The sequence below is a fragment of the Phycomyces blakesleeanus genome (assembly GCF_001638985.1).
Source record: "Phycomyces blakesleeanus NRRL 1555(-) unplaced genomic scaffold PHYBLscaffold_10, whole genome shotgun sequence".
Classification (NCBI taxonomy): domain Eukaryota; kingdom Fungi; phylum Mucoromycota; class Mucoromycetes; order Mucorales; family Phycomycetaceae; genus Phycomyces; species Phycomyces blakesleeanus.
Window position 1 is genome coordinate 441452 of NW_017265143.1, and position 27744 is coordinate 469195.

A 27744-nucleotide genomic window follows, 5' to 3' on the forward strand; every position below is an offset into this window, starting at 1 on the left:
CTTCTTCGATGACAGTTTCAATGTCCTTGACAGTGGGCTTGTCGGACACAGGCTTGACACCTTCAACGACAACAACGGTCTCTTCGGTGGTCTCCTTAACAACGACTGTGGGCTTCTTCTCGTCATCAACAGGCTTGACACCTTCAATGACGGTAACGCTAGTTGTGGTCTCCTCAATGGTCTTAACTACGTCTTCAACAGTCTCAGGCTTATCGGAAGTGGGCTTAACGCCGCGTACAACGATGGTCTCGGTGACTTCCTCAGTGACAGTGGGTTGTTCTTCGGTAACTTCAATACCTTCGACGATCACAAAGGTTTCTTCGATCTGCTTGACGACGGTGGTGATATCCTTGACAGTGGGCTTCTCGTGGATAACCTTGACACCTTCAACCACGATAATCTTACCCTTGTCGGTTTCCTTCACAACAAAAGTGGGCTTGTCACCAATGGTCTCGAGACCCTCCAAAACAATAGCAGTGGATTCGGTATCCTCGATAACAGTAGTAACATCCTCCACAACGGTAGGCTGCTCGTCAATGAACTCAACATCCTCGATCACAACAATGGTACCTTCCTCGGTCTCCTGTGTAACGATCTTGGGTTTCTTGCCAGTGATCTTGATACCCTCGACAATAACCGAAGTTTTCTCGATGGTTTCAAACACCTTCTTGATATCCTTGACAGTGGGCTTCTCGGTAGTGGGCTTGACACCTTCTACAGCGACGACTGTACCCTCTGTGGTCTCTCTAACAACAACGGTAGGCTTCTCCTCGGTAACCTCGACACCTTCAATCACAGTGGTAGTTGTAGTCTTGGTAACGGTCTCACGAACATTATCAACCACTTCAGGCTGTTCGGCAGTGGGTTTGACACCTTCAACGACGATCACTTCCTTGGTCTCTCTAGTGACGGTTGGCTTCTCACCCTTGACAACCTCAATACCTTCAACAACGATAGACTCCTCGGTAACCTCTTCAATGACAGTGGTGATGTCCTTGACAGTAGGAACTTCTTCGGTCTTCTCAACACCTTCAACAATGAGAGTGGTCTTCTCAGTTGTCTCGGTAACCTCAGTGACTTCGGTTACAGTAGGCTTGTCTTCGGTGGGTTTAACGCCTTCAATGACGATCAATTCAGTATCGGTCTCCTTGATGGTCTTGATAACATCTTCCACAATCTTGGGCTTATCTTCCGAGACTTCAACATCTTTGACAATAACTACTTCTCGGACAACCTCTTCAACAATGGTTGGCTTGTCACTGAGAGGCTTGAGCTCTTCAACCACCTTGACACCTTCAACAACGATAGTCTCCTTTGTCACTTCTTCGATGACAGTCTCAATGTCCTTGACAGTGGGCTTGTCGGACACAGGCTTGACACCTTCAACGACAACAACGGTCTCTTCGGTGGTCTCCTTAACAACGACTGTGGGCTTCTTCTCGTCATCAACAGGCTTGACACCTTCAATGACGGTAACGCTAGTTGTGGTCTCCTCAATGGTCTTAACTACGTCTTCAACAGTCTCAGGCTTGTCGGAAGTGGGCTTAACGCCGCGTACAACGATTGTCTCGGTGACTTCCTCAGTGACAGTGGGTTGTTCTTCGGTAACTTCAATACCTTCGACGATCACAAAGGTTTCTTCGATCTGCTTGACGACGGTGGTGATATCCTTGACAGTGGGCTTCTCGTGGATAACCTTGACACCTTCAACCACGATAATCTTACCCTTGTCGGTCTCCTTCACAACAAAAGTGGGCTTGTCACCAATGGTCTCGAGACCCTCCAAAACAATAGCAGTGGATTCGGTATCCTCGATAACAGTAGTAACATCCTCCACAACGGTAGGCTGCTCGTCAATGAACTCAACATCCTCGATCACAACAATGGTACCCTCCTCGGTCTCCTGTGTAACGATCTTGGGTTTCTTGCCAGTGATCTTGATACCCTCGACAATAACCGAAGTTTTCTCGATGGTTTCAAACACCTTCTTGATATCCTTGACAGTGGGCTTCTCGGTGGTGGGCTTGACACCTTCTACAACGACGACTGTACCCTCTGTGCTCTCTCTAACAACAACGGTAGGCTTCTCCTCGGTAACCTCGACACCTTCAATCACGGTGGTAGTTGTGGTCTTGGTAACGGTCTCACGAACATTATCAACCACTTCAGGCTGTTCGGCAGTGGGTTTGACACCTTCAACGACGATCACTTCCTTGGTCTCTCTAGTGCCGGTTGGCTTCTCACCCTTGACAACCTCGATACCTTCAACAACGATAGAATCCTCGGTAACCTCTTCAATTAGAGTTGTAATCTCTTTTGAAATCTGTTGGTTGTGTGTCTCAGGCTTGACACCTTCGATCACGGTAACACTAGTTGTGGTCTCCTTGGTGGCCTTCTTGATGTCATCAACCTCTTTAGGCTTGTCGAATGTGGGTTTATCACCGTGGATAACAATGGTGTCGGTTATTTCCTCAGTTATAGTGGGCGTCTTTTTGGCGACTTGAATATCTTCGACTGTCACAATAGTTTTTTCGATTTCTCGTACAACTGTGGTTATATCTTTGACCGTGGGTTTTTCATGGATAATCTTGACGCCCTCAACAACAATGACCTTACCCTCGTCAGTCTCCTTCATAACGAAAGTGGGTCTTTCACCGATTGTCTCGATACCCTCCAAAACAATGGCTGTGGATTCAGTGTCCTTAATAGCAGTTGTAACATCTTCGACGATGGTGGGCTTTTCGCCAATGAACTCAACATCCTCAATCACAACAATGGTTCCCTCCTTAGTCTCTTTTGTGACAATTTTAGGCTTTTTTCCGGTAATCTTTATACCCTCCACAATGACGGTGCTCTTTTCAGTTTTGTTGAAAACCTCTTTCACCTCTTCCACAGTGGGTTTTTTCGAATGAGGCTTGGTTTCCTTCACAGATCTGTATGTTTTGGTAACCTCCTCAACAATTTCAGAGGGCTTGTCATCAGAAGACTTGCGAATAGTCTCTCTGTTAACCGGCTTGTCTTCAGTAGGCTTCAAGACACCCTCGGTAATAGTTGGTTTTTCAGTAACGAGAACGGGTATATCTTCAATGATCTTGATATCCTCACGCTCGACAACCTTAATGTCTTTCTTGGTAATTTCTTCTTTGTATATTTCAGGTGTGATTTTTTCTGTGACCAATACTGAAACATCTTCAGTGACTGTAAGATCTTCGCTGTTGATGATTGTGGTCTTTTCTTCCACAACAGTTTTAGGTTTTTCTTCACTGACTGCATATCCTTCCTTGGTAATGATTGTGAACTCTTCTGTTTCAATAACATCAACTTGGGTAGGCTTATCAGTAGTTGTTTTAGTAACGTTCTCGACGGTTTCAGTAACAGTTGTTGGCTGATCCTTAACAGATTCAGGTTTCTTGGGATAGGCATGTGTTGGGACACCGATCTTCGGCTTGTAAGGAGCGTCAGATGTATCGGGCTTTGAAGTCTCTTCAGTGATTACAGTTCTTGTGATCTGCTCAAGCTTCTTAGGTTTCTTGGTAGTCTGAATTGTCTCGACAACTGTATCTTCAGCAACGATCTCTTCGAAACTGTCTTCAAAGCTATCCTCACTGTCTGAGTCGGGCTTGCTTGTAGAAGTGACGACAGGGACACCGATCTTGGGTTGAAAAGGAGCTTCTTGCTTAACGAACTTCTTAGGCTTCTTGATCTGCTCGGTCACCTCTTCGATTTCTGTTACTACGGTCTTCTGAGCAGCAGGGCCGAAGCTGTAAGTAATATAACGACGAATATCCTTTGCTGGAGTAGTTTCATCCTTGAGGATTGTCTTGAATCGAATGATTCTGGTTAAAAGATTGGCTTTTGTAGACTCGAGATTGTACAAAATCTGGCGGCGCTGAACCCATGAAAGGTGGGGCATGCTGTCGTAGTAAGTGTTGACAGATGTAATAGTGTCGTCAATCTTGGTAACAATGTCGAGTTGAGCAGCGTCGATGACAGTGACTGCGTCATCCTTGCTTTCAGGTGTAGTCTCATCAAGGCAAGTAGTGATATCCTTGTCAATCTGAGTAAACCATTCGGTGATCTGCTCCTTGGTGTCATTGAGCTTTTCATTAACAACCTTCTTAGCGACTTCAGTTTCCTTGGCCTCAACGGCTGTTGTGGGTGTCTCATCAATCTCATCCTCTGAGTCTTCCTCGACACCAGAAATCTCTTGGGTGATGATGGTCTGGTAAGTCTTCAACTCAGTTGTGAGATCCTTATCGGTGTCTTCGACAATCTCGTCCAACTCTTCCTCAGTCTTGGGCTGTTTGTTCTTGTGGATAGTGTCGGTCTGCTTCTTAACAATTTCCTTGGTGCGTTTAATTGCAGAAACTACAGAGTCCTCAATGAGCTGGGTGTTGGTGTTAGGAACAACGTGAGATGACTTCTTGGTAGTAGTCTCCACAGCCTTGAGCTTCTTGTCGAGATCCTCGTTTGCTTCGTCAACGATCTTCTTGACTTCATCTTCTGATGCACCATTCTCAATAGCATGGTTGACTCTGCGGTAAAGAATGATGTACCAGTAACGGACGATTGTCTTGATTGTTTGGGTGGTAGCCAGTGTCTTTTGGGTACTGACGAGCTGGGTCTCCTTGACCTTGACATCCTCTTCCTCCTCATCTTCGACTTCTGTGATGATAGGTTTGGTATTCTCGGGTGCCTTGGTAGTAGTTCTCTTGGTTGTTGTGCTCTCGATGTGACGAGTTACAACATCATCAAGATGACGATCAACCTCTTCGGTGGTCTCCTTGATGGTCTTATCAAAGTCGAGCTCCTTGAGTGAGATCTTCTGGTTAGGCTTGTAACCCTTTACGATATCCAAATAATATTTGAATACGCGAGTGTTGTAAAGCTTCTTAATCTCCTCGACAGTCTCCTGGGGCTGAGTAGGCTGAGCTCCGGGAGCAGCTATAGTTTTGCTGTAATCGTCGAGACGCTTGTTGAGAATGCGACGCTGGTCCTCGATAACCTTGACAAATTCCTGCTGGTTCTTGCAACGGCGGAGACGCTGGATGAAAACAACGCGCCAGGCTCTAATGATAGAACGAGTCTCGGTGACAACAGTCTGGGTGGGCTTATATGTGGTGCGAACCAAGACATTATCAGTACGATCTTGCTTCTTGTGGAGTTTCTTGGCATCAGTGTGATGGAAGATAACATCCTTTGAACCTCTGCGGACATTGATAACCTCGCCAGTCTCTCTGGTCTTGGTTACAATATCTCCCTTGGGGCACACCTCCTTGATGGTATCGACAACCTTGACGGGGGCATGCTCGGTCTTGGTGATGACAGCACCTTGCTCGATAGCCTCGGTAATGCTTCCGATAGGAGCAGGGGCGGACGTTGAAGTTGTGGTGGTCTTCTTGCCAAAGATGGGAGTGGTGAATTTCCATCTGATAATTGAGCGAGTGGTGGTTGATTCGGTATCAGTTTCTTTGTTTGATAAAACAACTTCGGTATCGTCCTTGACAGTGGTTCCCTTGTGACCAAGTACAAGATCCTTGTGGCTCTCGAGGTAGATCTCGCCATCAACGTTCAAAGCCCACTTCTGGCTGCTCACACCAGCCTCGGATGACTGGATAAGACTGGCAGATGGCACAAGATCGCCTATTGTAATAATAATAATAATAATAATAATAATAATAATAATAATAATAATAATAATAATAATAATAATAATAATAATAATAATAATAATAATAATAATAATAATAATAATAATAATAATAATAATAATAATAATAATAATAATAATAATAATAATAATAATGTGTGTTAGTTATTTAGATTTTCTTCGTTGGTTTCTAATAACAGATAATAAAAAAGAAGAAGTTTTTGGGTACATACCCTTGACGTCAATAACAAGCTTGCTTCCATAGTTGATCAAGAGACCATCACGATAAGTCCAGAGCTGGCTCTGGAAGCTTCTAAGGTTGAGTTTTTTAACGACAAGCTTGGAATCAGCAGTCTCGGATTCCTTCTCGACGGCCAAAACGAGGTCTTCCTGCTCCTTGCGGTCGACCTTGATAAAGAACCAAGCAGAATCTGGGAAGAAAGCACGGCGGATGATAGTTGTAACAGTGGTAGTACGGCTGGGCTGACGAACAGATGTGACAACTGTAGTAGAAGCGTTATGACAATCCTTCTCAATCTCATTGTCAGAGAATATAGGGATATGCAACTGCATTACATAGCCATCACCAGACTCCTCAGTAGAAGCAATAAGCTCATATCTGTTAGAACGGCGGACAATGCGAAGGTAATAGATGATCTTCTGGATGCGAACAGTAATAACACCACGAGCAGAGATCTGGAAAGTCTGGTCATAAGAGTTGGACAAGATCCAGCGTTTGTCTAGTTTAAAAAGAAGTTTATATAAATGTTAATAGGTTGCTTGATAAGCATAAGTGTATATATACTTACTCTCGTTAAGAACAAGGCGGAGCAAGTACTTGTAGTTGACCAGATAGCCGTCGACGTAGATCCAAAGGAATCGCTTGTAATCATCATTGTCCTGGAGTTTGTAGACACCAACCTGCTTCTCCTCATCAGCAGCAAGGAAGTAGTCTTCGGCACCATATCTGATGAAGAACCACTTGTCAGTGCTAGGCCATTGGTTGGTTGAGGTGATCTTGTGAATGAAAGTCTCCTTGAGGCCTCTGAACGCAAGAAGAGCAGAGGCGGAGCTGGACACGGAAGAGACCTTTCCGGCCTCGACGATCTTGACACCACCATCGGCCTGAGCGACAGGAATAAGACTGGGAATAAGGATCTCCCATCTCTGCTCGCGGCGGGCACCTGCACCCTTACCCTTCTGATGGGTGTGGACCTTCTCCTCCATGACGTACACATCAATGTGGGTATAGTTCTCCGAGCGACGGAGCTCCTTGACGGAAAGAACCAAAGATCGCTTGGCTCTAAGGTTGATCAGACCCTCTTCAGAGTTGTGATCCCAGATACGGTCCTCGGGTCTGCCATCATCAGCGTGCTGAATAGAGAGATGGGCGCGCTCTCCGGAAATAATGGTCTGCTTGGCAGCATCCAACACCAAGGATGGGTTCTTGAGGTTGTAGATGAGGCCATCGCGGTAACACCAGAGCTGGCTAGAGAAATCAGTGACCTTGATACGAGTAAGGATCACATAGGCCTCGTCGACAGCATCTCCCTGGATATCCAAGACATAGCCGTGCAAGTGACTCTTGATCAGGAAATAGCCGGTAGGGAAGTTACCCTGGTGAGTCTTGTAGCGAACAACCTTCTCAAATCCGGTAGGAATGTAATCCTCGCTCAATTGGAACGAGTCTTTGCGACCTAGGCGAAGAGACTTGGAGGAGTTGGACTTCTTCAAGCTGGCCTCCTGCTTCTCGGCCACGGCAGGGATGGGCTTGGTAATAACTTCCTTCTCGGGAGCCTTTTCGGATACAACACCACGAGTGGTTGTGGTAGTGGTAGTGGTGGTGGTCTTTCCTTCGCCATCCTTGTTTACAGTTGTGGTGACGGTGTCGACGGCAGCAGAATTTGGTGCAGGTGACTCAGGGCTCAATTCTTCTTCGACTTCGTCCTCAGAATCCTCATCATTCTCCTCCTCTGAATCGGACTCCTCTCCCTCAGACTCGTTGACCTCCTGGACAGTCACTGGAATTTCCTCGACCTTGTCGAGTACTTCTTCAGTGGTCTCGGTGGTCTCGTTACCTACAGTCCGAGTGATGGTGCGAGTAGTGAAGAGAGGCTTGGAGAACATCCAGCGCAACCACTCCTCGGACTGCAGCTTTGATTCTTCTACATTGTTAGCATTAGTTTTCACAGTTCTTAATTGACGCAAACCAATCTGGGCTCCTTCGACGGTGGTACGCTCGGCACTCGACACGCCTGCAACAAGGCGTTCGTTCGACTTCTGGTGAATTTCTCCATTGGCACTCAGACCCCAGAACTGGGTTTCGGCTGAAGAAACTTCTCGGACACGCAACTGGGAACGCAGGCCAGACTCGACCATGGCATCCTTGACGGATCTAGAATCGAGGGCAAGGCCAGTCTGTACGTTGATAAGGTGACCATCCTGGTAGGTCCAGAACTGCCACTTGTAAGCCTTGAAGTTAATTGCCTGTAGGCTGACGGTGTATTCAGCACCGCCGGCGACCTGGGTCTTTGAGGACTCGACCACAGTAAGGGCAAGATGGTCTTTGCCGTTAAAGGCACGGACAAAGAAGGATCCGTCGGGGAATCGACCCCAGCGACGGATGATTGTGCGCTTGGTTATACGTTCGTAACGTTCAGCATCGGCGGTGGCAACCTCTTTAGGAACGCTGACGCCTTCGATGGTGAGTGTGGAATCTGTGCGAGAAATCTCGGATCCTGGTGAACGCTTTCCGAACTGCGGTGTGGCAAAATTCCATTGCTGGTATTTGAGATCAAGACCGCCGCGGGCACGGAGTTGGATTTCGGCACCTTCAGAGATCTTGTCTCCCTTGGGTCCCAAAACCAGGCCAGAGCGAGATTGGGGGTGGATGTGGCCTTCGACCGAGAGACCCCAGAGCTGGTTCTTACGCTGCTTCTTGAGGCTCTTCTCCTGCCACTGGATTACACTGCTGTTTGCGAGGAGTGCACCACCAGCAACGTCAATTACAAAGTCGGTGTCCATGTTGGACAGGCAACCATCGTCACGGTATTGCCACAGCTGGCGGCGGAAGATCTTGAAGTCCAACTTGGCCAGGATGATCTTTGTGCCTTGCTTTGTGTTTTCGATTGTGAGGACAAGTGATTCGTCTGCCTTTGAGCGAACGAAGAACCAGCCCTTGGGGAAGATGGCGTAGCGATGGGTAACCAACTGGCGGTTGGTTGTTGTGCGGGTGGTAAGGATCGTGAGAATGATTCTTCGGAATCCGATGAGAACAGATGACTCGTAGCGACCGTAAAGAACACTCCATGCGTAGTGTGTGCTAGATGCCTTGGTGCTGTCAGACAACTGGAGGAGCCATACGTTGCTCTTCTGGACAAGGCTAAAGCCGAGTTCATTCTGTGATTGGGAAACAATGGAGCCATCGGTCTTGATAACCCACTGCTGACGGGCGTTATTTGCTTCTTCTACAGACAGCTGGAGCAACTTGCCATGGGCCAATTCATCTATTGTTATAATATTTAGAGTAAAATAGACATGGAATTAGATTATGTTGTTGTTGTTGTTGTTTTTTTTTGCAGAAAACAAAAGTTACTTACCGACAGCTTCTAAGATAAGACCGGATGAGACATGAGTGATGCGTCCATTGCGGAAAGCCCATTGGAACTCGGAAGCATTGGAAACCTCGAGCTTACGAAGAGTAATTTCAGAGTAAGCTTCTGCGGTTTTGGGAACAACGGCCAGACCGTCATGGGCACGAATATAGAAAACGTCTTCAGGCCATGCGGCGACACTGTGGACTGTTTTTTGGATGGTCTGGCTGCCAGATCTGCGCCACTCCTTGAGGTAGTGGATGGTCCACTCCAGAAGAACCTGAGAACCGGCCTTGTAACCAAACTGGGGGATTAACAGACCCCATCTGTACTCCTGCTTGGAACCGTGAGCACCAAGAGAAAGTTTGTATTTGTCGCTTCCTTCTTCCTGAGGAATCAAAGCCATGGTGGGTTCTGAGTCCTGGATCAGGTAACCCTCAATTGAAAGAGACCAACGCTGGGATGCGATCTCCTGCTTCTTGTTCTGGATGAGACCTGCGCCTGCAACAATGGCTATGTAGGTTGATAATTTTTTAAAAAAATATATATAAAAAAGATAATTAATATTTGTGTATATTAAAAAATAAGGAAAGAAATTTTTATGTATATACTTACAGCTGACATCAATTGCCATATCAGTTTCGTAGTTGATAAGGCTTCCATTGGAGTAGCTCCAGAGCTGGTAACGCCATGACTCTCGGCTGAGACGAGCCAGGCGAATAGTCTGTGTGGATTTGTCTGAGGTAAGAACAAGAGGGTTTTCCTTGGTTGATCCGGTCTGGAAAGAACGAATGAAGAACCATCCAGTGGGGTATTGGGCATAGCGGTAGGTAATAGTCTTCTTGACAGTAGGTGTTGATGCGACTTCACGAACAGCTTATAAAGTTTTTTTAAAGAAAAAAAAAGAATTATGATTTTAGTATTCGCAGCAAAATAAATATATGGAAAGCTCTTTTTTTTGGTTTCTGGTTTTCTTACTTGTCTTCTTCTTGAAGACTGGGAGGACAAAGTTCCATCGCTGTTCCTTCTGATCTGTAGACTTGGTAGCCAAAAAGACATTGGACTTGCTCTTCTCGTTGGCATTGACGGAGAGGACAAGGTTACCGAATGACTTGATGTGGATGCAACCATCAGCAGTCAGACCCCACTGCTGGTTAGTGCTCTCTGGCTTTTCCTTGTATTGGCAGATCTCGGCGCCGCTTACAAGAGAGCCACCCTTGACGTCGAGGACCATTTCGGAAGCCTTGTTGACAAGAGTGCCGTTGTTGTATTTCCAAAGTTGGCGAGAGTAGTTTGCGGTGTCGAGCTTGACTGCGACGGCCTGTGCGGCCAGGGTTCCACTCTCGAGGACGGTGAGAACCAAGCCTTGGGCCTGACTCTTGACAAAGAACCATCCCTCGGGGAAGACACCAGAGTGTTCAACAGTGGTAATGGTCTCAGCCTTGTGTTTCTTGAAGACAGGTAAAACAACGCTGAAGCGCTGGAGCTGGTTGTTTTTGCTGCTTCTCTGGAGATGGAGGTGAGCACCCTCGCGGTTGCTGAACCAGCTGTCTTTGTATCCGAGCACCCAGGCGTTATCGTTTCGGAGGCAGATCTCGCCTTCGGGAGAGAGAGTCCATGCCTGGGTCTTGCCGCTATTTTCGAATGGTGCAGACTGGCATGCGTAGGCGTCTTCGGCGAGGGAGTTGCCTTCGATGCTGAGGACCAGGCCAGAGTGTTTGTTGACAATGCGGTGGGTTGTGGGGTCAAAGGTCCACAGCTGACTGTCATAGGCAGATTTGCGAAGAGAATCGATAGTCAGGCGAGTGCCTGACTTGGCGATTGAGCCAGCCTCGGTACCGATGTAGTAGCCATTTGTCTGGGACTTTAAGAAAAAGGCGGTCTCAGGGAATGTGCCGATGGGAATACGCTGGCTTTCTTCCTGATCGAGACTTGAGCTTGTAGAACGGATCGAGCGAGCGTCTGTGTAGAAATCCCAATTGATGAAGCGGATTTGAATAGGCCATAAGTTATAATGATTTACACAGAAAAATTAGAATAATTGAATATATTTTTATTATATTAAAAAGAAATAGCAAGGAATCTTACCGTCTTCTTTGATATTAGTAAGGTCACGGCCGAGAGGCTTGGTGGCTGTTTCGGCAGGGCCAACACTGGGTGCTCTCTTGAGAGAAGTGCTAGTGCTCACAGAGGTAAGTGTGGCTGAAGATGCAGTCTTGATGATCGGGACTATAAATTCCCAGCGCTGCTCTTTGCGCTCAAGATGACGCTTGTCCATGAGCTGGAGATGAACGTGGAGGCCTTCACGACGCGAGAAGAAGGATTCTTTGATGCCGAGAACCAAAGTGGGCTTCTGCTTGAGGTAGACGTGACCATCGACAGTTGTGCCAAATGTTTGATAGTTGTTTTCTGGCTTGCCAGTAGTTGACACAGTTTGTTGCACAATGTCAGATCCCGCTTTGGCGTTGCCTGATTTTTAAAAAAAAATATGGTGTATTTTTGAGTGAGTGTGAGTTGCTGCTGGAATTACAGCTACTACTTTGATAGTTGCTACTAATGAAGCACTTTTTTTTTCCTTTGCTTTTCTGTCGGGGTTGCTACACCAATAATCAAATGCGTGCTTCACTTTTCACTTTCATTTTTTTGTGCCTTGTTTTTTTTAACATTTGACATCCGCATTGCTCGGAAGCCCCCCGTCTAGGAGATTGTAATATTTTTTTTTCTCTTTACGCCCTGGTTGGTGTGTAGCAAAAGCCCACGACACAAAAGAAAATATATATATGGGACAAACTCAAATAAAGAAAGAAAATGTAATATAAAATTAAAGGTAGAGTGAAAGGAAATGTACCTTTAGCAACATCCATAACAAGACCAGTCTTTTTGTTGGTGAGATGGCCTTGTTCATTATAGTTCCAAAGCTGAGAATCAGCATCTTTAGTGCGAATAGATGAGATCACCACGGGCGATCCAGCATCGGGGGTGGGGTTTTCGACCATTAAGACATAGCCATTACTGAGGTTCTTGATGAAAAACCAGCCTTCTGGGAAATTATCGCTAGTAGACATATTTTTTTTATCTCTCTCTTATATTGATCGTGGGATTAATGATCAAGAAAATAGGGGTGGGCTGTTTTTTGTTTTAAAAAAAAGTTAAAGAAAGAGTGGTAAAGAAGTATTCGTTATAATGAAAAGTAAAATTTTTTTGAAAGTAAAAAAAGGGGGAAATGTACACTAAGTTTGTATATAAATTTTAAATTTTTTTGCAAAACTAAACAATATAAACAAGAAATGTATATAGTTTTGAATATGTAATAAGAATAATAATTTTCTTAGGTAAAGTAGTGTTTAGCTATATATATATATGTATATAACAATAAATGTTATATGTAAAGAAGCTGCTTCTTTTCAAAAGAAATTAATGAAAAAAGCGGTAAAGGGGAGGTAGAGAAGAAAGGGAAACAGACGAGAGGGCGCGCGAGTAAAAGTGAAATAGAAATGAGAATTTTTTTTTTGGTGTGGTTTGACAGGGTTTGACAAAAGAGCCCAATACATTAGACAACTCCCCAAGCGTTTGAGATGATCTTGGGTGGAGGGGTACAAGACCACCAGAAATGGCTCTGATTGTGATACCTTCTGACTAGGATAATTTGTAGTGCTACAACACTTTTAAAAATATATATTTTTTTTTGTTTCGCTATTTTCGCTCAACGACCCTAGCTAGTCTTTTTTTTTTATTTTCTTTCCTTCCAGATGCCAATGCCGAGTATTGGTAACACTGACGTTTCTAAACGGGTTGCTTCTTTGTACAACTAGACTGTGAAACACATGGCTAGCCTGAGGGGCGTGTTGCGACATAAAGAAAAGGTAAAAAGAAGTGAAGTAAAGACATCTAGTAAAGATCTTTGAAGGACTGAGAGTTGGACATTAAACAAACTTTGGAGATCTGTTGACTAAATATTAGTATGTTTGCAAGTGCCGGTGCATACAAAAACTAGAGACACAATAATAACAAAGCATCCCACTCATGCAGGCCCACCATTGCACCCTCATCAATCAGCTCTTACTGTCTCACCAAAACATTGCCGTTGCACGGTCGTATTCTCCCTTTAGCTGCAGTGGAGATTATTTTTTTGTATTTTTATTTTATTTTGAACACCAGTTTTCCCTTTGAACCATTTATACACCTTTATATATAGCTATAGATAGATAGATGTGTACAGAACTTACCCTTGTCACTATATTAATTTACAAGTGAGCTATGTATATATGGGAACAGAGTCCCAACCTACCCTTACCCTTGACAAGTATTAAAATATTAATGTTAATAATAAAAAAATTAAAGGGTAAGGGGAGGTACCCATTAGGTGCTCAATTTCATAGTGCTTTGATATGTGTATCACCTTTGTTATTTGAAAGAGTATGGCAAATAACCTTAAAATATTGCGTTGACTGACTAGCCTGATCCTTTGTTCAATTTTCTTTCTTTCTTTTACTTTATTTTATTTTATTGATCAATCAAATGATACTGAAGGATATAAAATAGTTACTGTATATGAGTACCATCTGGTTGTACTTGAGGGTTCTTTATAGCAGATAAGCGTGATTATTATCGGGACCTTGCTGTTTTATATATCATTTTACAATATTATTTTATTTTGATCGATTCAGCCATCACCTTTTTTTTTGGTTTTTTTGAAACTGGCATAGAATAAGCCAAAAAGGTTTATATGTTTAGTACACAGTTCTGTTACCATGCTCAGACATTTCCGTACAACCTTTGGTCTTTATTTGGCCAACCTCTATTTTATATATTTTTGTGTATGAGTCTAGACCAGGTGATTTTCTCTTTCTTGATTCTTGTGTATTGATGATCGTAAATAAAATAATATAATATAATATAATATAATACATCTTTCTTGGTTGAATACCCCCCCCCCCAAATTAATTTATACTTTTCATATAATTTATAATGATAATAATAATAATAATTGTAACTGTAATTATCATAGACAGATATTTTGACCATTTCAGCCTTCTTCTACAATAAATCCGAGTAAAGTAATGTACATTAGAACTATATATTGGTATGCATTTAGTCTTATTTATTGCTCTAAACAAGAAATCCTGGGAAATCAAAGAAAGGAATCATATAGATCTATAGCTTGATTTAGTGCGTAGAACTTTAATGGACTCTTTGGCTCTATTTTATTTTATTTTATTAATGTATATATAGAAAATATATATATTAGGTGCTGAATTGGATACCGTATCACAATCTGTGGTAGTTTTTCATTCAAGTTGCACCTTAATATATACAGCCAATTCTATTTTCTGCTGTGAGGCCGCAAAGAATTGCCATTTTTGATTAGACGTCTAAAGAGATTCAAAGGCAAAACACAAGAAAAAAAGTATATCAAATTTTGTATTATGTTATGTATATATTTATTTCTTGAGATATTTTATAATACAAAATAGTACGAATTAAAGTGTTTTTTTTGTATTCATATTACACTATACCATAATATTCTCTCTTTCCTTCATTCTTTGTCATTTCTTTACCTCAAGCTATTTTGCATGTCTATATTCAATAAAGACATTTAGTATTTTGTATGATCGGATAGCATGGTATTTAACATGCATTTTATAGGCTTTAAATGAACAAACAAACAAACAAAAAATGTAGGTATTTTTGATTTATACATTTATTTTTTGACATAATTGATATATTTGAGTAAATTATCAAGTATATAATATTAAAGCCACCAAAAAAAAATAGGTGAATTGGAACAGATCTCACCGGATCACGGAAAGGATACAATAACTCAAAAATCCGAATAAAGCTATGTGTGATACTTTATTATATATACATATATATATATTACTATCGATCTCGGTTTTCGGCTTTTATAAACAAGTACTGTGTCCACTTTGTCTGTCAACGCCCAAAAATGCACGGAGCAAATACCCGTAATGCTGATATCGATAATTATGAATATAGTATACATTCATATATATATACATCAAAGCATCAATTAGGCTGCTTTAATTCTGTTTAGGTGAAACCAGTTTCAATAAAAGCTCATGTCATTTTGAAATCACATACACGTATATTTTTATTTGTATGATTTCATTAATGAATTCTTGATAATACGTAAGTATTGACCTTGCAATGTATCTATCTACAGTTAGCATATTTAATACTAGTCTCTTGCTTGCTCTAGATCAGCACCATTATTATATACGTATGAATTGCTCTTTGACCAGCCAATTGAGAATAGAGTATATAAAGTGTGATACAATTAATAGTCTATCCTTTCTTTTATGCTATCATATTTTCAACTTTGTTTAGCATGAAATAACGTGAGTTCGGCCTTGAACACAGAATCGGCTCAAATAAAATTCGAAATATAATAGTTTTTTCTTATTTTATTTTATTTTTTGAACAATGGCTTAATCCTCTATCAGCTGTTTAGTGTAGGCGTAATCACTTGAATAAGATACCAAGTGCAAATAACAACAACAACAACAACAACAACAGCAACAGAGATAGAAAAAGAGGAAAAAATAACAGTATTAAGAATGTTTGGGTTAAATGGAATGTTTCTGTTTTTTTTTTTCAGAGAAAGAAACAGAGAGCTCATGACCCTGCAAAATAAGACAGTAATATACAGATAGATAGATAAATAGATAGATAGGTAGATAGGTAAATAGTACGATGAAATAGGGTTCTTTATTTTTACTTTCTATATCTGAAATATTATTATTATTTGAACATTTTGATTATCCAAATTCTTTAAGAAAAAGTACAGTAACTAGCATTATATGTAGACATAATTTGTAACACTGATCTACAGCCATAAAGACTTGTGGTAGATACTTGATTATATATATAACAAAAAAAACAAGAGATGTAAATGAATGCTACATGTCAAAATATGAATAGGTTTTGGGACTACATATAAATGGCTTGTGAAAGCTGAGCACAAGAAGTATGAAAAATAAACATTTTGATCAGCCCTTCTTCTTCTTCTTTCTTTTTCTTTCTTTTTCTTACTATTATTTTTGACAACAGCTTCTAGACACAATACCAGCTATAAAAGGAATACAAAGTATACAAGAAAATACAAGAAAAATTCTAGGTGTTTCATACACAAGAACAAAAAAGCCTTACCCCCCAAAAAAAAGCTATTTGTTTCTATTATTACAATAATTAGCATTTTAGATTTGAAACGCCAACCTTCATTTTAAACTAATTCACTTGTAAAGACATTTTTTTTAGAGTTATCCATTTCAATATTTGGTTGCCTGGATATACAAATCCCCTTTTCTCCCTTGTCTCTTTATTTATTTTATTTTTTGCGTTTTTTTTATTCCTTTGGTTTATCTCATATTCTTAAATTACTAGATATATATCTTATAATTTACCCTTTTTTTTTTTCTTTTTGAAATTTATGTAGAAATTTGCGAATTTATTCAATACATAAAATCCATAAAATTTCAAAGACATATCGTATTTTCCATCTTCTTGTTCTTCTTCATGACCTGTATCCAGCAGCTGGTCAGGGAGCTATTCTGGCAAGAGTTACGGGATACAAGACAATTGTATTTATTCCGATACCAAAAGAAAGAAAATAATATAATATAATATAATTATAATTATGTACTTGTCATACGACTAAGGATCAAACTGGTTGTGGGTCCTACCCACGGCATAATATGAAAATTATAATAGGCTCAAATGAGTACCAGGCTTACAAATCTGTTGTATCTCTCTCTCTCTTTACATTTTACTTTTTTTTTCACGTTAGTAAAAAAAGGCCCATTACTTGTGTGCCACAGTTAATAGATCAACATTCATATTCTTCTTCAGTATACAAAGTCTATTTGAGTAAAACAAATCCTAAGTGCATTTACACTTCTTCCTTTTCTTTCTTTCCTTCTTTTCTTTACAGCTACGGGGGTTTTTTTGCTTTTTTTGTTTGTTTGTTTGTTTTTCTTCTCATTTGAAGTATAAGACATACATATAAGTTTGGTTAAATCTATAGCTGTAACTCGTAGGACAATTATTCGTACAATGAAGTACATTCATTTCCATATATAGTTCGACTCAGGGACCACAGTTATATATATATATATATATATATTATTTATTTATATTTATAATATTCTGGCTCATAATCACTCTGTCTTTTACCTGTGTGTGTTTGTGGGTACAATATCCATGTGGCTTGCGTACACAATACTTTGAAAGCTTTTTCCTGAATAAAATAAAGAGTAATAAATAATATGGTATATCATGCTATGCTATGCTATGCTATGCTATGCTATGCTATGGGATATATGTGGCTTTGGGTATGTAATAGAAAGTCGTATCACTTTTTTCTTTTACTTTTGCTTTTGCTTATTATATATATATATATATATGTGTGTGTGTGTGTGTGTGCGTATCTTTCTATTTGGACACTGACCTTTACAATTACTAGATTGTATAAGTCTAGAATAATAAAGTAATATGTGGCTCTACCTGTAGTTGTGTGATTTGATTATTATTGTTTTTAATTTTTGGGCGTCTCTTTGGCTAGTATTACACAGTAGGTACACTCATCTGCGTCTCTGTCGATCATTAGTTTTCCCAGTGCACGAGCCTAGGCATGTATGTAAGTGCACGTATGCAAAGATGCATAGATGTGGTCTCTCGCCTGGGCCTCTGGAATACCTTAAACAGACATTTAATGGGTATGCACCTATATATGATATGATAATAATTTAATATGCTTTAATAAGTCGTATATATTAAAAGTAAAATAAAAATCATCCCACTTTCACATCAGTGCACAATCACAATTTTATACATACAATAAGTAAAAGTTTCATGTTTAGGTGTGTGAATACTGTATAGATTTTGTGGGTCTATATTTTCTGGGCTGTTGAAAATATCAAGTCTAATATCATTATTTTAATTGCTAAACAAGTCAAAATGCCTATCATTTGTTAGGTGAATAGTATCCGGCTCAAAATATTTACAGCAAATGAATCATTTACATTGTCTGCCATGTATGTTTTATTGGATCTTGATGCAAATTATCCAAATATAAAAAGAATACGATGGTTTAAATAATAATAATAATATATATATATATCGATATAGTTATACTGGATGTGGAGTGGGGGGAATGTGGGAAAGTTTTTGGAATCGTATCATTTCTTAATGAAGACTAGAAAATGCATAATTGTATGCAAGGTACAAGATGCAAAATTAACAAAAGAATAGCTTTGTGTAGGTATTTTGAATACTTCGCGCACACACACACACTCTCTCTCTCACTCTCTCTATTTTTTTCTTATAAGTAAAAGTAAAACTCAATGGTATTAGTATTATATATACATATGTGTATGTGTGTGTGTGTGTATTGGAAGTAATCTATTATATAATTTGATTGAGTCAAATTGAATTGTAGAAATAATACTGTTAAATGGACAAAGTATTGTATTTACGCTTATGGCTATTCAAGAAAGCCAGGCTTGCGGTATACTCCTTTGTATTATTATTATTATTATTATAAAGAATCAATACGAATATATAAATAATACGAATATCATTATTGTTACCTTGTGCAAGTGATACCATTAATTTTGAGAGGGAGCCCAAAAAATACTGTATATATATATTATTTATATATACTTGTTGCCTTTGCCAGTGGCCATGAAATACAACAATACATATCATCTCAGATTAAGTATGTACTAGATACATGTATATATATATATATATATATAATAGATATCTATGACTAAAATACAAGAAAAATTGAATATCCAATAGTATTATTACATCTGTAGTAGGGTAATAGGATTACTCCAGTGCTTAACTAAGTGCCTTTTGGTACTCAATCTTTTTTTTTCTTGGTAAATGGTAAATATAATATCCGTATACCCACACTGGTGCTCATACTCATACTCGTACTTACACTTACACTTACACTTACACCCATACAATCAATTTTAGGTATGTATATATAGAGGAAAATAAAAAGTAAAGGGTTATTTTGAGCTCACTTATATTGGAGAAAATCTCGCCAAGTATTAAAGTCCAAACATTAATAAAATGAATTACATTAATTGACTCTATTGAGTGTGCAAATATGCCCAGTCATTTCGTTTTCTGTTTATATTATAAATCATAGTACGAGAAGCCGTAGCAACACTAAGGAAGAGTGAGAGTCAAATTGAAGGAGTGGAAGAATTACTAGAAAAATACGTTAAAAATAAGATTCATCTTCACATACCTATTTTGGAATATACGTATAATTTATTTTAAAAAAAAAACAAAAAAAGTTTAAATTTTGAAACAATAAAGAGAGATAGAAATATATATATATAAAACAAATAAATAAAGAAATTGGTTCAAATCGGCAGTTCAACAAGTTTTCTCAGTGGCTCTTTGATGTAATTTATTCTTATTCTTATTTTTTATTTTACTTTATTTTTCGTAAGATTTGTAAAGTGCTTTGTTACTCTCACACAAAACCCACACTTACCGATGTCTTATTGTTGTTATTGTCGTTATCATTGGTATTGTCACTGCCGTTGTCGTAATAGTCGTTGTTTCTTTTTTCTCTTTTAGCTTTTTTTATTTTAATTCTTAACTTTTTCTAAGTCCATTAGCTTGTCAAAAACCCCTTTTAAGCGGTCTACCTAAATACTTCTTTGTGCACTTTTATTTTTATTTATTTTTCTGAAAAAATATATTATATATTTTTGAATTTTGTGTGTGTATGTGTTTGCTAAGCAATGTAGTAAATATGCAAATTATTATATACCGCTTTATTTTATTCTGCCTATAGTTACCACACTTCTCTCAGAAGATACGTTCTATTTTTTCAGAAAAAAAAAATTACTGTATTCATTTACTATGACTTTCCAAAAAGTTTCAATAATCAAGGAGGAGGTGATGAGCTCTCGTGACTCTTGATACATAAGTAGACAATAAAATGGTATTCTATTAAAACTGTTATAAAGTATGTATATGTACTTATCCTGGTTCTGATTACACCCGAATTAGCACAAAATCAGAACACCCGAATAGTTGAATACTAACAAGGAGGAACTATTTCAACTAGTATATATCAGTCGTTTAAGTATATAGGCAGATTCTTACTATATATATTTATATACTGACACTTTAATGCTGGGTGTCATTATGGAGCAGCTAAATAACCAGCTTGGAAAAATTGTAATTGAGAAAGCCGCACTATATATAACCTTCAATTGAGTTAATAAGGTAAGGAGAGCAGCTAGGAATTGCTTCAGATGTAATATAAAAAAACAGCTCATGATACTGTAAAGGTGTCTTTACCTACTTCTTTACTCTCCCGTGCTCAATCCAGTGTAATAGCTTGGGTCGGTTTGTGTGAGTAAATTGAAGAGGAAAAACTCTTAAAATGAATAAAGAAAGAAAGAAAAACTTGGTAACAAGGATAGGAAATGTAGGCAATTATATCTCCTTTTCTAGTTTCCAAAAGTCTGATTTTGTGGTTTTCTTGATCGCAAATCTATTAAAACACACATACTACTCGGTCGTATTTATCGTATATGTGATTTCAATGTGTCAATAAAAGTATGGAAATACTTTGAAGAAGCGGTATATATCTCGGTATATTACTGTTACAAGGGTTATCGTCTCTGAATTTCTTGATATATGTATATATCTTATGTATGGCTGGAGTATATAGGAGGAATGTATAAAAGTATAATAATAAATCTTGTGCAATAGCAATACAATAGATGTATGATGAGGAAAGAAAAAAAAAGAAATCATTGACAGCATATCTAATCTTTAATACCAATCGATCAAAAAGCCTGATACCGTACTATAGATTCTCAAATAAGAAATATTTAGCAGACAAGGCTAACAGTATATTTGGAGATTCTGGGTAGCTTTACGCACCTTGTGCAGCATTTTAATTTGTTAAATGAAAAGGTCTTTCTTGTGTAATTTATACAACAAGATGGAACTTTAAGTTATAATACATGATCGATCACAATTTCTTGTATCATGTTGTATATGTTCTAAAGCTTAAATTAGTACAAGTGTACCTTTTGAAATTCACACCCCAGAAAGAGGGACATCTTCGGCTGTCATATGTTCAAAAATCATACCAAATAGAACATCTAAACGCAAAACCTAGAACTTCAATGGTATTATAAGCTTCATAAACCTGGGTGTATATGCATTTATGTGCTTGTAATATATAGATATAAGAAATAGAACCTGCAGGAATACAAGCTCACTTTTTACATTTTTTGCAAGTAGCCAGAGTTGGCAATAGAAGGTTTAATAACTTGACTTAAAAAAAAATGAAAGTATTCAAAAGTTCTTGGCTCAAGGATTTTTTTATGCTCTTTTATTGATTTCGACTAATCATATACTGTAATGTAAGTGTAGATGCTAATTCAAACGCAAAAAGCTCCAAGTCTAATAGGTTCTCTATAATATTGTTAAGCCACTCCATGTCGATCATTACGTTGATACTGGCAATGAATTATATACGAACAGAACTATAAAACAGTTAAATGACATGCCTATTATCAACGCCCTTTATTCAAAAATAATAATAGAAACGTATGAAGGAATGGACACTTTCGGAAATTCTCATGTTAGCAACATAAAGGTGAACACCATAAAAGCACTTGGGTATTAAAATGCTAGTAAAATTCATCATAAGTTCCAAAAAAAAAAAAGAGGATATTATTATTAAGCTTCGTAATTTTTACATAAAAAAGACATGTCGGCTTAACATGAACAGTTCACATATTGAACCGGATGAATCAAATGACTAGAAGATATCAATATAAAAAATAAGGTTCGTTGTGCAAAATTGACTAAAGATAGCTCAGGCGAGAGAAGACGCAAAAGCGCAAAGGAGATAATACAGTGTTTCTACTTGAGATTGAGACAAATTAAGAAATGTTTTATACAAATCAAGATGTAATTGTAGACAAAGAGAAATTAATTTTCAAAATAGATGTTTATTTAGATATTTTAACAGTTAGATTTGGAACCTTCTGTAAACCATTGCAGTAAAAATTAGGTTATCTTATTGATACTCATCAATTATATCGTTCTGTCATTTTTTAAATAATAGCGTAATTTCACCATGCGGTCTCTCTTATAGCCGGTGTTTGTTTCTTACGCTTGTTACCATTTGTTGTGAATAAACATTATTTATAGCTAAATGTTATAGTACTCCTAAAGAATTGCATGATTTATTATTGGTTATTTTAGTAGAATATTACTTACGTTACTGTTATTTATCTGCGTACTTATTTTTAAAAATAAAAAGACGACATCATCGACAAAAAAGCACGGCTTAATTCTTGAATAGCGACAATTTTGAAAATTGCGATTTTTACTTCTGGAGTGATTGTAACTTGAATCGGTAAAGCGCTACGTACTATAATAAATGGCTGCCTGGTCCAACACGAACATTATCTAGGAGATATGTAGTCTAAGACCCTGTCTATCATAACATTCTCTTTTTTCTTGGGAGTCCAGAAATTAGGTCGAATAATAAATAAATGTGTTCAAAAAAAAATTCGTATACATACCCTTCGCATAGAATATTTGCGTATTAACCCTCAGGTCAAATATTATATTATAGTATTATTAGAATATGGTTAGCCATTTACAAACTATAGAATTTTACAGGCACAAAACTGAATAAACAGAACGAAACAAAGCAAAAAAACAGGAAGACTCTGTTAGATAACAAAAGACAAATAGAAAGAGAAAGGGAGATAATGAGAAAGAAGTGAGCGAATATTGTATGATGAACGCTTGATACTACTTTCCACTCCGGATTACACATTCACTCTCAGATAAAGACTGTGCACATTGGATTTTCTTACAATTTCTACTAATTTCTACAGAACTATATAAATTACATATAAATTATACAAGATAATTATTTGTGTTAGATCGTCTGTGTCTGTGTCTGTATGTATGTATGCATTCAAAGAAGGTGCTTAGAATAATGTCCAATACAGAAAATACATTATATTTGAACAAAAATATTCTGTATAAGTTTGCTAAATGAGCTCAGCCATGCCTTTTTATTGTTATCATTTTGGTACTTTACAAATATTACATCAGCTTACCTGTATTCCAACTATGTAGATAACTGACAGTAATGAATGCCTCTTGCGAATGTATAGAATACAGAACTATATGCATTTTATACAAAGGTGATACTTTCTATATATTTAAGGGTAATATTGCTTTACATAACTTTTTGTACAACATCACGCACAAATATGGTGTTTTTTTTTTGGATTTTGCAAAATCTCAATGTTACTCGTCAAAGTACCTGATCTGGTCAAAATTACTGTTTCTGTGTATACAGATATACATTTTTTTAAGTTTCAATACCCGCCGTTGTCGAAGTTTATCAAACTACTTGAAAAAAAAAGGAACTGAATTCCAAGTTCATCACGCTTCATCATCTTCCTCATCATGCTCAAGTCTCCTTTGTGGCTACTCATTTTCTTCCTCACCTTGGTCTTGGCAGATCAGAAAGCGAAGGCTCCTTTACCACCACCGACTAAACTTCTTGGAGGTAAATGAGCATTCTGTTTTGTTTTCTTTTACTATCATTCTCATTCTCATTCGTTCTCATAAACCAAATAAATATGTACTGTTACTTATGCAGGTACTATCAGAGCCGCTCCAAACTGTGACAGAAAGATTGGTGCCAATGCACGTATCACTGTTCACTATAAAGCAAGCGTCTGGGGTGTAAAGGAACTCTTTGAAAACACATACAAAAAAGAACCCATTGTCTACAGACTCGGTAAGGGAAAAAATGGTCGAATATGTATATACATATATATTATACAAAAGATAACTAATTCATATATTAAATACAACTCTTTAGGTCGCGATAAGATGCTCAAGGGTAAGAGAGAAAGAGAGATAGAGATTGTGTAAAACAAATTTACATATGTAGTAGAAGAAGAATGTTATTAATGTTGGGGTATGTACTTTAAGGACTTGAACAAGGCATTGAGGGTATGTGTGTTGGTGAGATTCGCCGTCTGTTGATCCCCGCTGATCTTGGTAAGCCTACCTCCTCTTGTTTTCATTTTATTTTGAAAGAAAGCTATGGCTTTGAATACAAAGTCATCACACAATAGGATTACTGACAATTATCATCTTTATTACAGCCTATGGTGAACTTGGTGTACCTGGAGTTGTTCCTCGTAAGTTTAATATACTGGTGTTTTATTGATGTTGCTGCTGAAATAAAAAAAAAGGAAAGAAAGAAGAGAAAATAAATTATATGATAAACTTATTCATTCTTTTCTTTGTATAGCCAACAGCGCCCTTGTTTACGAAGTTGAGTTGATCGATAGTCTTCCTCCCTGGAAGTAAGTATAACATTTCTTTTAAAGAGCAACTTGAAGGACTTTATCATCTTCTGTTTACTTATACAAATATTTTGTCTTTTTTAGAAACCCTTGGTTCTGGATCGGTATTGCTGGTTTTGCTAGCGCATACTACATCGTTGACAAGAAAACAAAAGGCAAAGATGAAATAAAAGCCTCCAAGTTCTTGGAATCCAAGCTTGCTGCTGGTAAGGAGGGAGTTGCCGTTGATAATGTTGCTGCTGCTACTGTCACAGAGGGAGAGAAAGAGGATTCCGCTCCAGTTAAGGAAAAGTCGACATAAAAAAAACAGATTCCTTTCTTTTTATTTATTTTGTTTATCTATTCATTTATTTTCTTATATAACCCTTTATACACTTTTGTAATTTTTTGGTCTCGATATATTGTTTTGTTTCCTATTTAATAAATAGACCACTCTAATTTTGCTCACTTACTTTATCTTCCTCTTTTTTCAGCATTATAAATGAATTCATGTATTTCCAATTTGTTCAGCTTTATTGCTTCTATTAAAATTAAATATTTAACCTTTCTGTTTTAAAAAAAAACAACCAAGAAATTATTTTTTGGACTATAAAAATAATAGTCGCGGTTGTCATGAAAAGATAAAAGTATGGCTATAGCAATGCCTTTTACTTAATTGCTACTATTCATACCATTAATAAATGGATAGAAAGGCGGATTTAGTTGGAAAGCATATGGTAATGTAAAGAAAACGTGGCCATCCTTTAAAACATATTTTACAAGGAATCTAAATAAAATATGATATGATGTCTGTTTAAAAGGGATAATATACAAGCTCATTATTTACGTAAACCATATTGACGTTACATTTTGTAAAGTGATATAATATATCATGGCTAATAGAAACGTAAACTAGTTAGCACATCATTGTGAACCTATATTAAAAGGAGATAGGAATTATATATTTAGCTTTATGAATTTCTAGCCGCAATGTTAACTTTGCTAGTGTATCGAGAAATAACTTGTATCAAAAATGACAAATATGGTCTTTGATTTGGGATTATTTTTCACTACTAAAGCACATCATATATTAGTCAACCCTACTGAAGGATTATAAGCGAGAATAAAAAGATAGATAACTTTTCTAAAGCTACTCAGCAACTATAATTTTTTTTCGGACTCTATTCGACCTTTGTTAAGTTATATGTTTTCTAATTCATTTGTGAACAAAAAGGAATCACATTGGTTGTTGTTTTCGAGAACTCTGTATAGTTAGCATCTTAATTGGCCAAAAATAAATCTTGTACTACACAAACAATCAAGCAAGTAAAATATTTCGACAACTGCAGGATTTGAACCTGCGCGGGCAAAGCCCATATGATTTCGAGTCATACTCCTTAACCACTCGGACAAGTTGTCAAACTTTAATTGTCCGATTGTGCTATAACTATAGTCCACAATATTAAACAGTAGAAAATAGTATAGAAATATAAGTAAATATATAGAAAAGAAGTAATAGATAATAAGGAGTTAAGCAGTAAATATACTATAATAATAATCAAATATAACAAAAGAAAAAAACCTTGAAAATTTAAGATATAATAATAAGAGCAGATTGTATTTTCTTATAAAAAAGACACCTTTTATTTATGAATAAATTATAGCTGATATATAGTCTTAAAGTATTTTTATATTTTTTTTTATAGTATTTCTTGTGGTATTTCAGGTACGAAACAATAGAAAAATAAAATATTTGATAATAGAGACGTATAGAAATACTTTGAGACTGTATATAAGTTGTCTTTATTCATAAATAAAAAGTGTCCCTTTTTATAAGAAAACACAATCTGCTCTTGTCATTACGTCTTAGTTTCTTAAGGCTTTCTTCCTTTACTATATTTGGTTATTAGAGTGTATTTACTGCTTAACTAGTGTCGGTGTTACAATTATGACATCAAGTCATAAATCGTACTTCTTTAGCTCTTAGCTATTCCTTTCTCTTTTATACTAGAGCTTTAGGACTTCCTACTAAATTAGCTCCATATCGATCTGACACAGTTTACCCGGCAGTATGATATAATTATCTTAACAATCTTTAAGATATTATCTACAGTACTAACTGTAATAATTATTGGGCTGATTACTTAATCGTTTATATATATTTTATACTGACAAGATGATAGCTACTATGCTATCCCAATATGAATATGTTCTTATATGTGATAAATCCAACATCCGAGTGTCTGGATCACCACATTTCTGGTACAAAACAATAGAAAATAATAAATTTGATAATAGAAATGTATAGAAATACTTTGAGACTGTATATAAGTTGTCTTTTATTTATAAATAAAAAGTGTTCCTTTTTATAAGAAAACATAATTTGCTCTTATCATTATGTCTTAGTTTCTTAAGGCTTTCTTTCTTTACTATATTTAGTTATTAAAGTGTATTTACTACTTAATTAGTGTTGGTGTTACAATTATAGCATCAAGTCATAAATCATATTTATTTAGCTCTTAGCTATTTTTTTCTCTTTTATACTAGAGTTTTAGGACTTTCTACTAAATTAGCTCCATATCACTCTAACACAGTTTATCCAGCAATATGATATAATTATTGTATCCAACATAATCATAGATTCAAATAGAGCGCACAGACAATAAGACAAAAACATATTGAATAAACGACCAGTATCAATTATACATTATTTCTCACACTATCATTAAATAAAGAATATACTAATAACAAGGTCACACACCTTAGTCAACATCACTAATCACTCAAACAAGAGTGTATATAATAACTTAACTGTTGTGAATGAGTATTGATTACTGCTGAATCTGAGAGTAAGACTGAAGGATAAAATAATATCCTCAGCTATTCCAGTCAAACGGATCTCCCTTTATGATTGTTGTATCCAACATAATCGTAGATTTAAATTAAAAGTACAGACACTCAATAAATACGTACATTGAGTTACCGACAACTAGTAACGATACTAAAAGATATACCTTCCCTTATACAAGGAAATTATGTAAAGAACATACTAAGACAAATACTAAGACTCTAGTCAATAACACTAAAAACATAAGAA

The 27744-nt window shown here is 37.4% G+C and overlaps 5 protein-coding genes and 1 non-coding gene across 6 annotated transcripts in view; 3 read left to right on the forward strand and 3 right to left on the reverse strand.

Moving 5' to 3' along the window:
- PHYBLDRAFT_77797 (carbohydrate-binding module family 13 protein) overlaps nucleotides 1-12308 on the reverse strand; it is a gene marked incomplete at its 5' end in the record, with an annotated part of 29585 nt that extends 17277 nt beyond the window's left edge. Inside the window, 7 exons of the mRNA XM_018443299.1 lie at nucleotides 5884-6390; nucleotides 6460-9156; nucleotides 9250-9756; nucleotides 9859-10119; nucleotides 10222-11205; nucleotides 11332-11712; nucleotides 12092-12308. Coding sequence (XP_018291746.1) covers nucleotides 5884-6390; nucleotides 6460-9156; nucleotides 9250-9756; nucleotides 9859-10119; nucleotides 10222-11205; nucleotides 11332-11712; nucleotides 12092-12308 — 5554 coding nt within the window. The remainder of the gene's footprint in view (nucleotides 1-5883; nucleotides 6391-6459; nucleotides 9157-9249; nucleotides 9757-9858; nucleotides 10120-10221; nucleotides 11206-11331; nucleotides 11713-12091) is intronic.
- A 3714-nt stretch (nucleotides 12309-16022) lies between these two features.
- PHYBLDRAFT_64664 (hypothetical protein) lies at nucleotides 16023-18964 on the reverse strand (the record flags this gene model as incomplete). The annotated part of the gene is made up of 9 exons (XM_018441332.1): nucleotides 16023-16105; nucleotides 16297-16333; nucleotides 16414-16427; nucleotides 16668-16809; nucleotides 17437-17500; nucleotides 17632-17642; nucleotides 17959-17986; nucleotides 18852-18897; nucleotides 18925-18964. 9 exons carry the CDS (start codon nucleotides 18962-18964, stop codon nucleotides 16023-16025), a joined length of 465 nt encoding a protein of 154 aa, XP_018291747.1.
- A 2308-nt stretch (nucleotides 18965-21272) lies between these two features.
- Nucleotides 21273-22082, forward strand: PHYBLDRAFT_64665 (hypothetical protein; the record flags this gene model as incomplete). The annotated part of the gene is made up of 3 exons (XM_018441333.1): nucleotides 21273-21440; nucleotides 21746-21913; nucleotides 22026-22082. 3 exons carry the CDS (start codon nucleotides 21273-21275, stop codon nucleotides 22080-22082), a joined length of 393 nt encoding a protein of 130 aa, XP_018291748.1.
- Nucleotides 22083-23754: 1672 nt separating this feature from the next.
- Nucleotides 23755-25222, forward strand: PHYBLDRAFT_77798 (hypothetical protein; the record flags this gene model as incomplete). The annotated part of the gene is made up of 7 exons (XM_018443300.1): nucleotides 23755-23857; nucleotides 23951-24091; nucleotides 24176-24196; nucleotides 24289-24357; nucleotides 24465-24500; nucleotides 24614-24668; nucleotides 24753-25222. 7 exons carry the CDS (start codon nucleotides 23755-23757, stop codon nucleotides 24967-24969), a joined length of 642 nt encoding a protein of 213 aa, XP_018291749.1. The 3' UTR covers nucleotides 24970-25222.
- A 126-nt stretch (nucleotides 25223-25348) lies between these two features.
- PHYBLDRAFT_168146 (hypothetical protein) lies at nucleotides 25349-27170 on the forward strand (the record flags this gene model as incomplete). Its single annotated transcript, XM_018435809.1, has 6 exons — nucleotides 25349-25389; nucleotides 26354-26373; nucleotides 26558-26615; nucleotides 26659-26716; nucleotides 26824-26909; nucleotides 27116-27170. 6 exons carry the CDS (start codon nucleotides 25349-25351, stop codon nucleotides 27168-27170), a joined length of 318 nt encoding a protein of 105 aa, XP_018291750.1.
- PHYBLDRAFT_t137 lies at nucleotides 25985-26066 on the reverse strand. The gene has a single exon. It is a non-coding gene; the product is annotated as a tRNA-Ser (tRNA).
- Nucleotides 27171-27744: the final 574 nt, after the last annotated feature.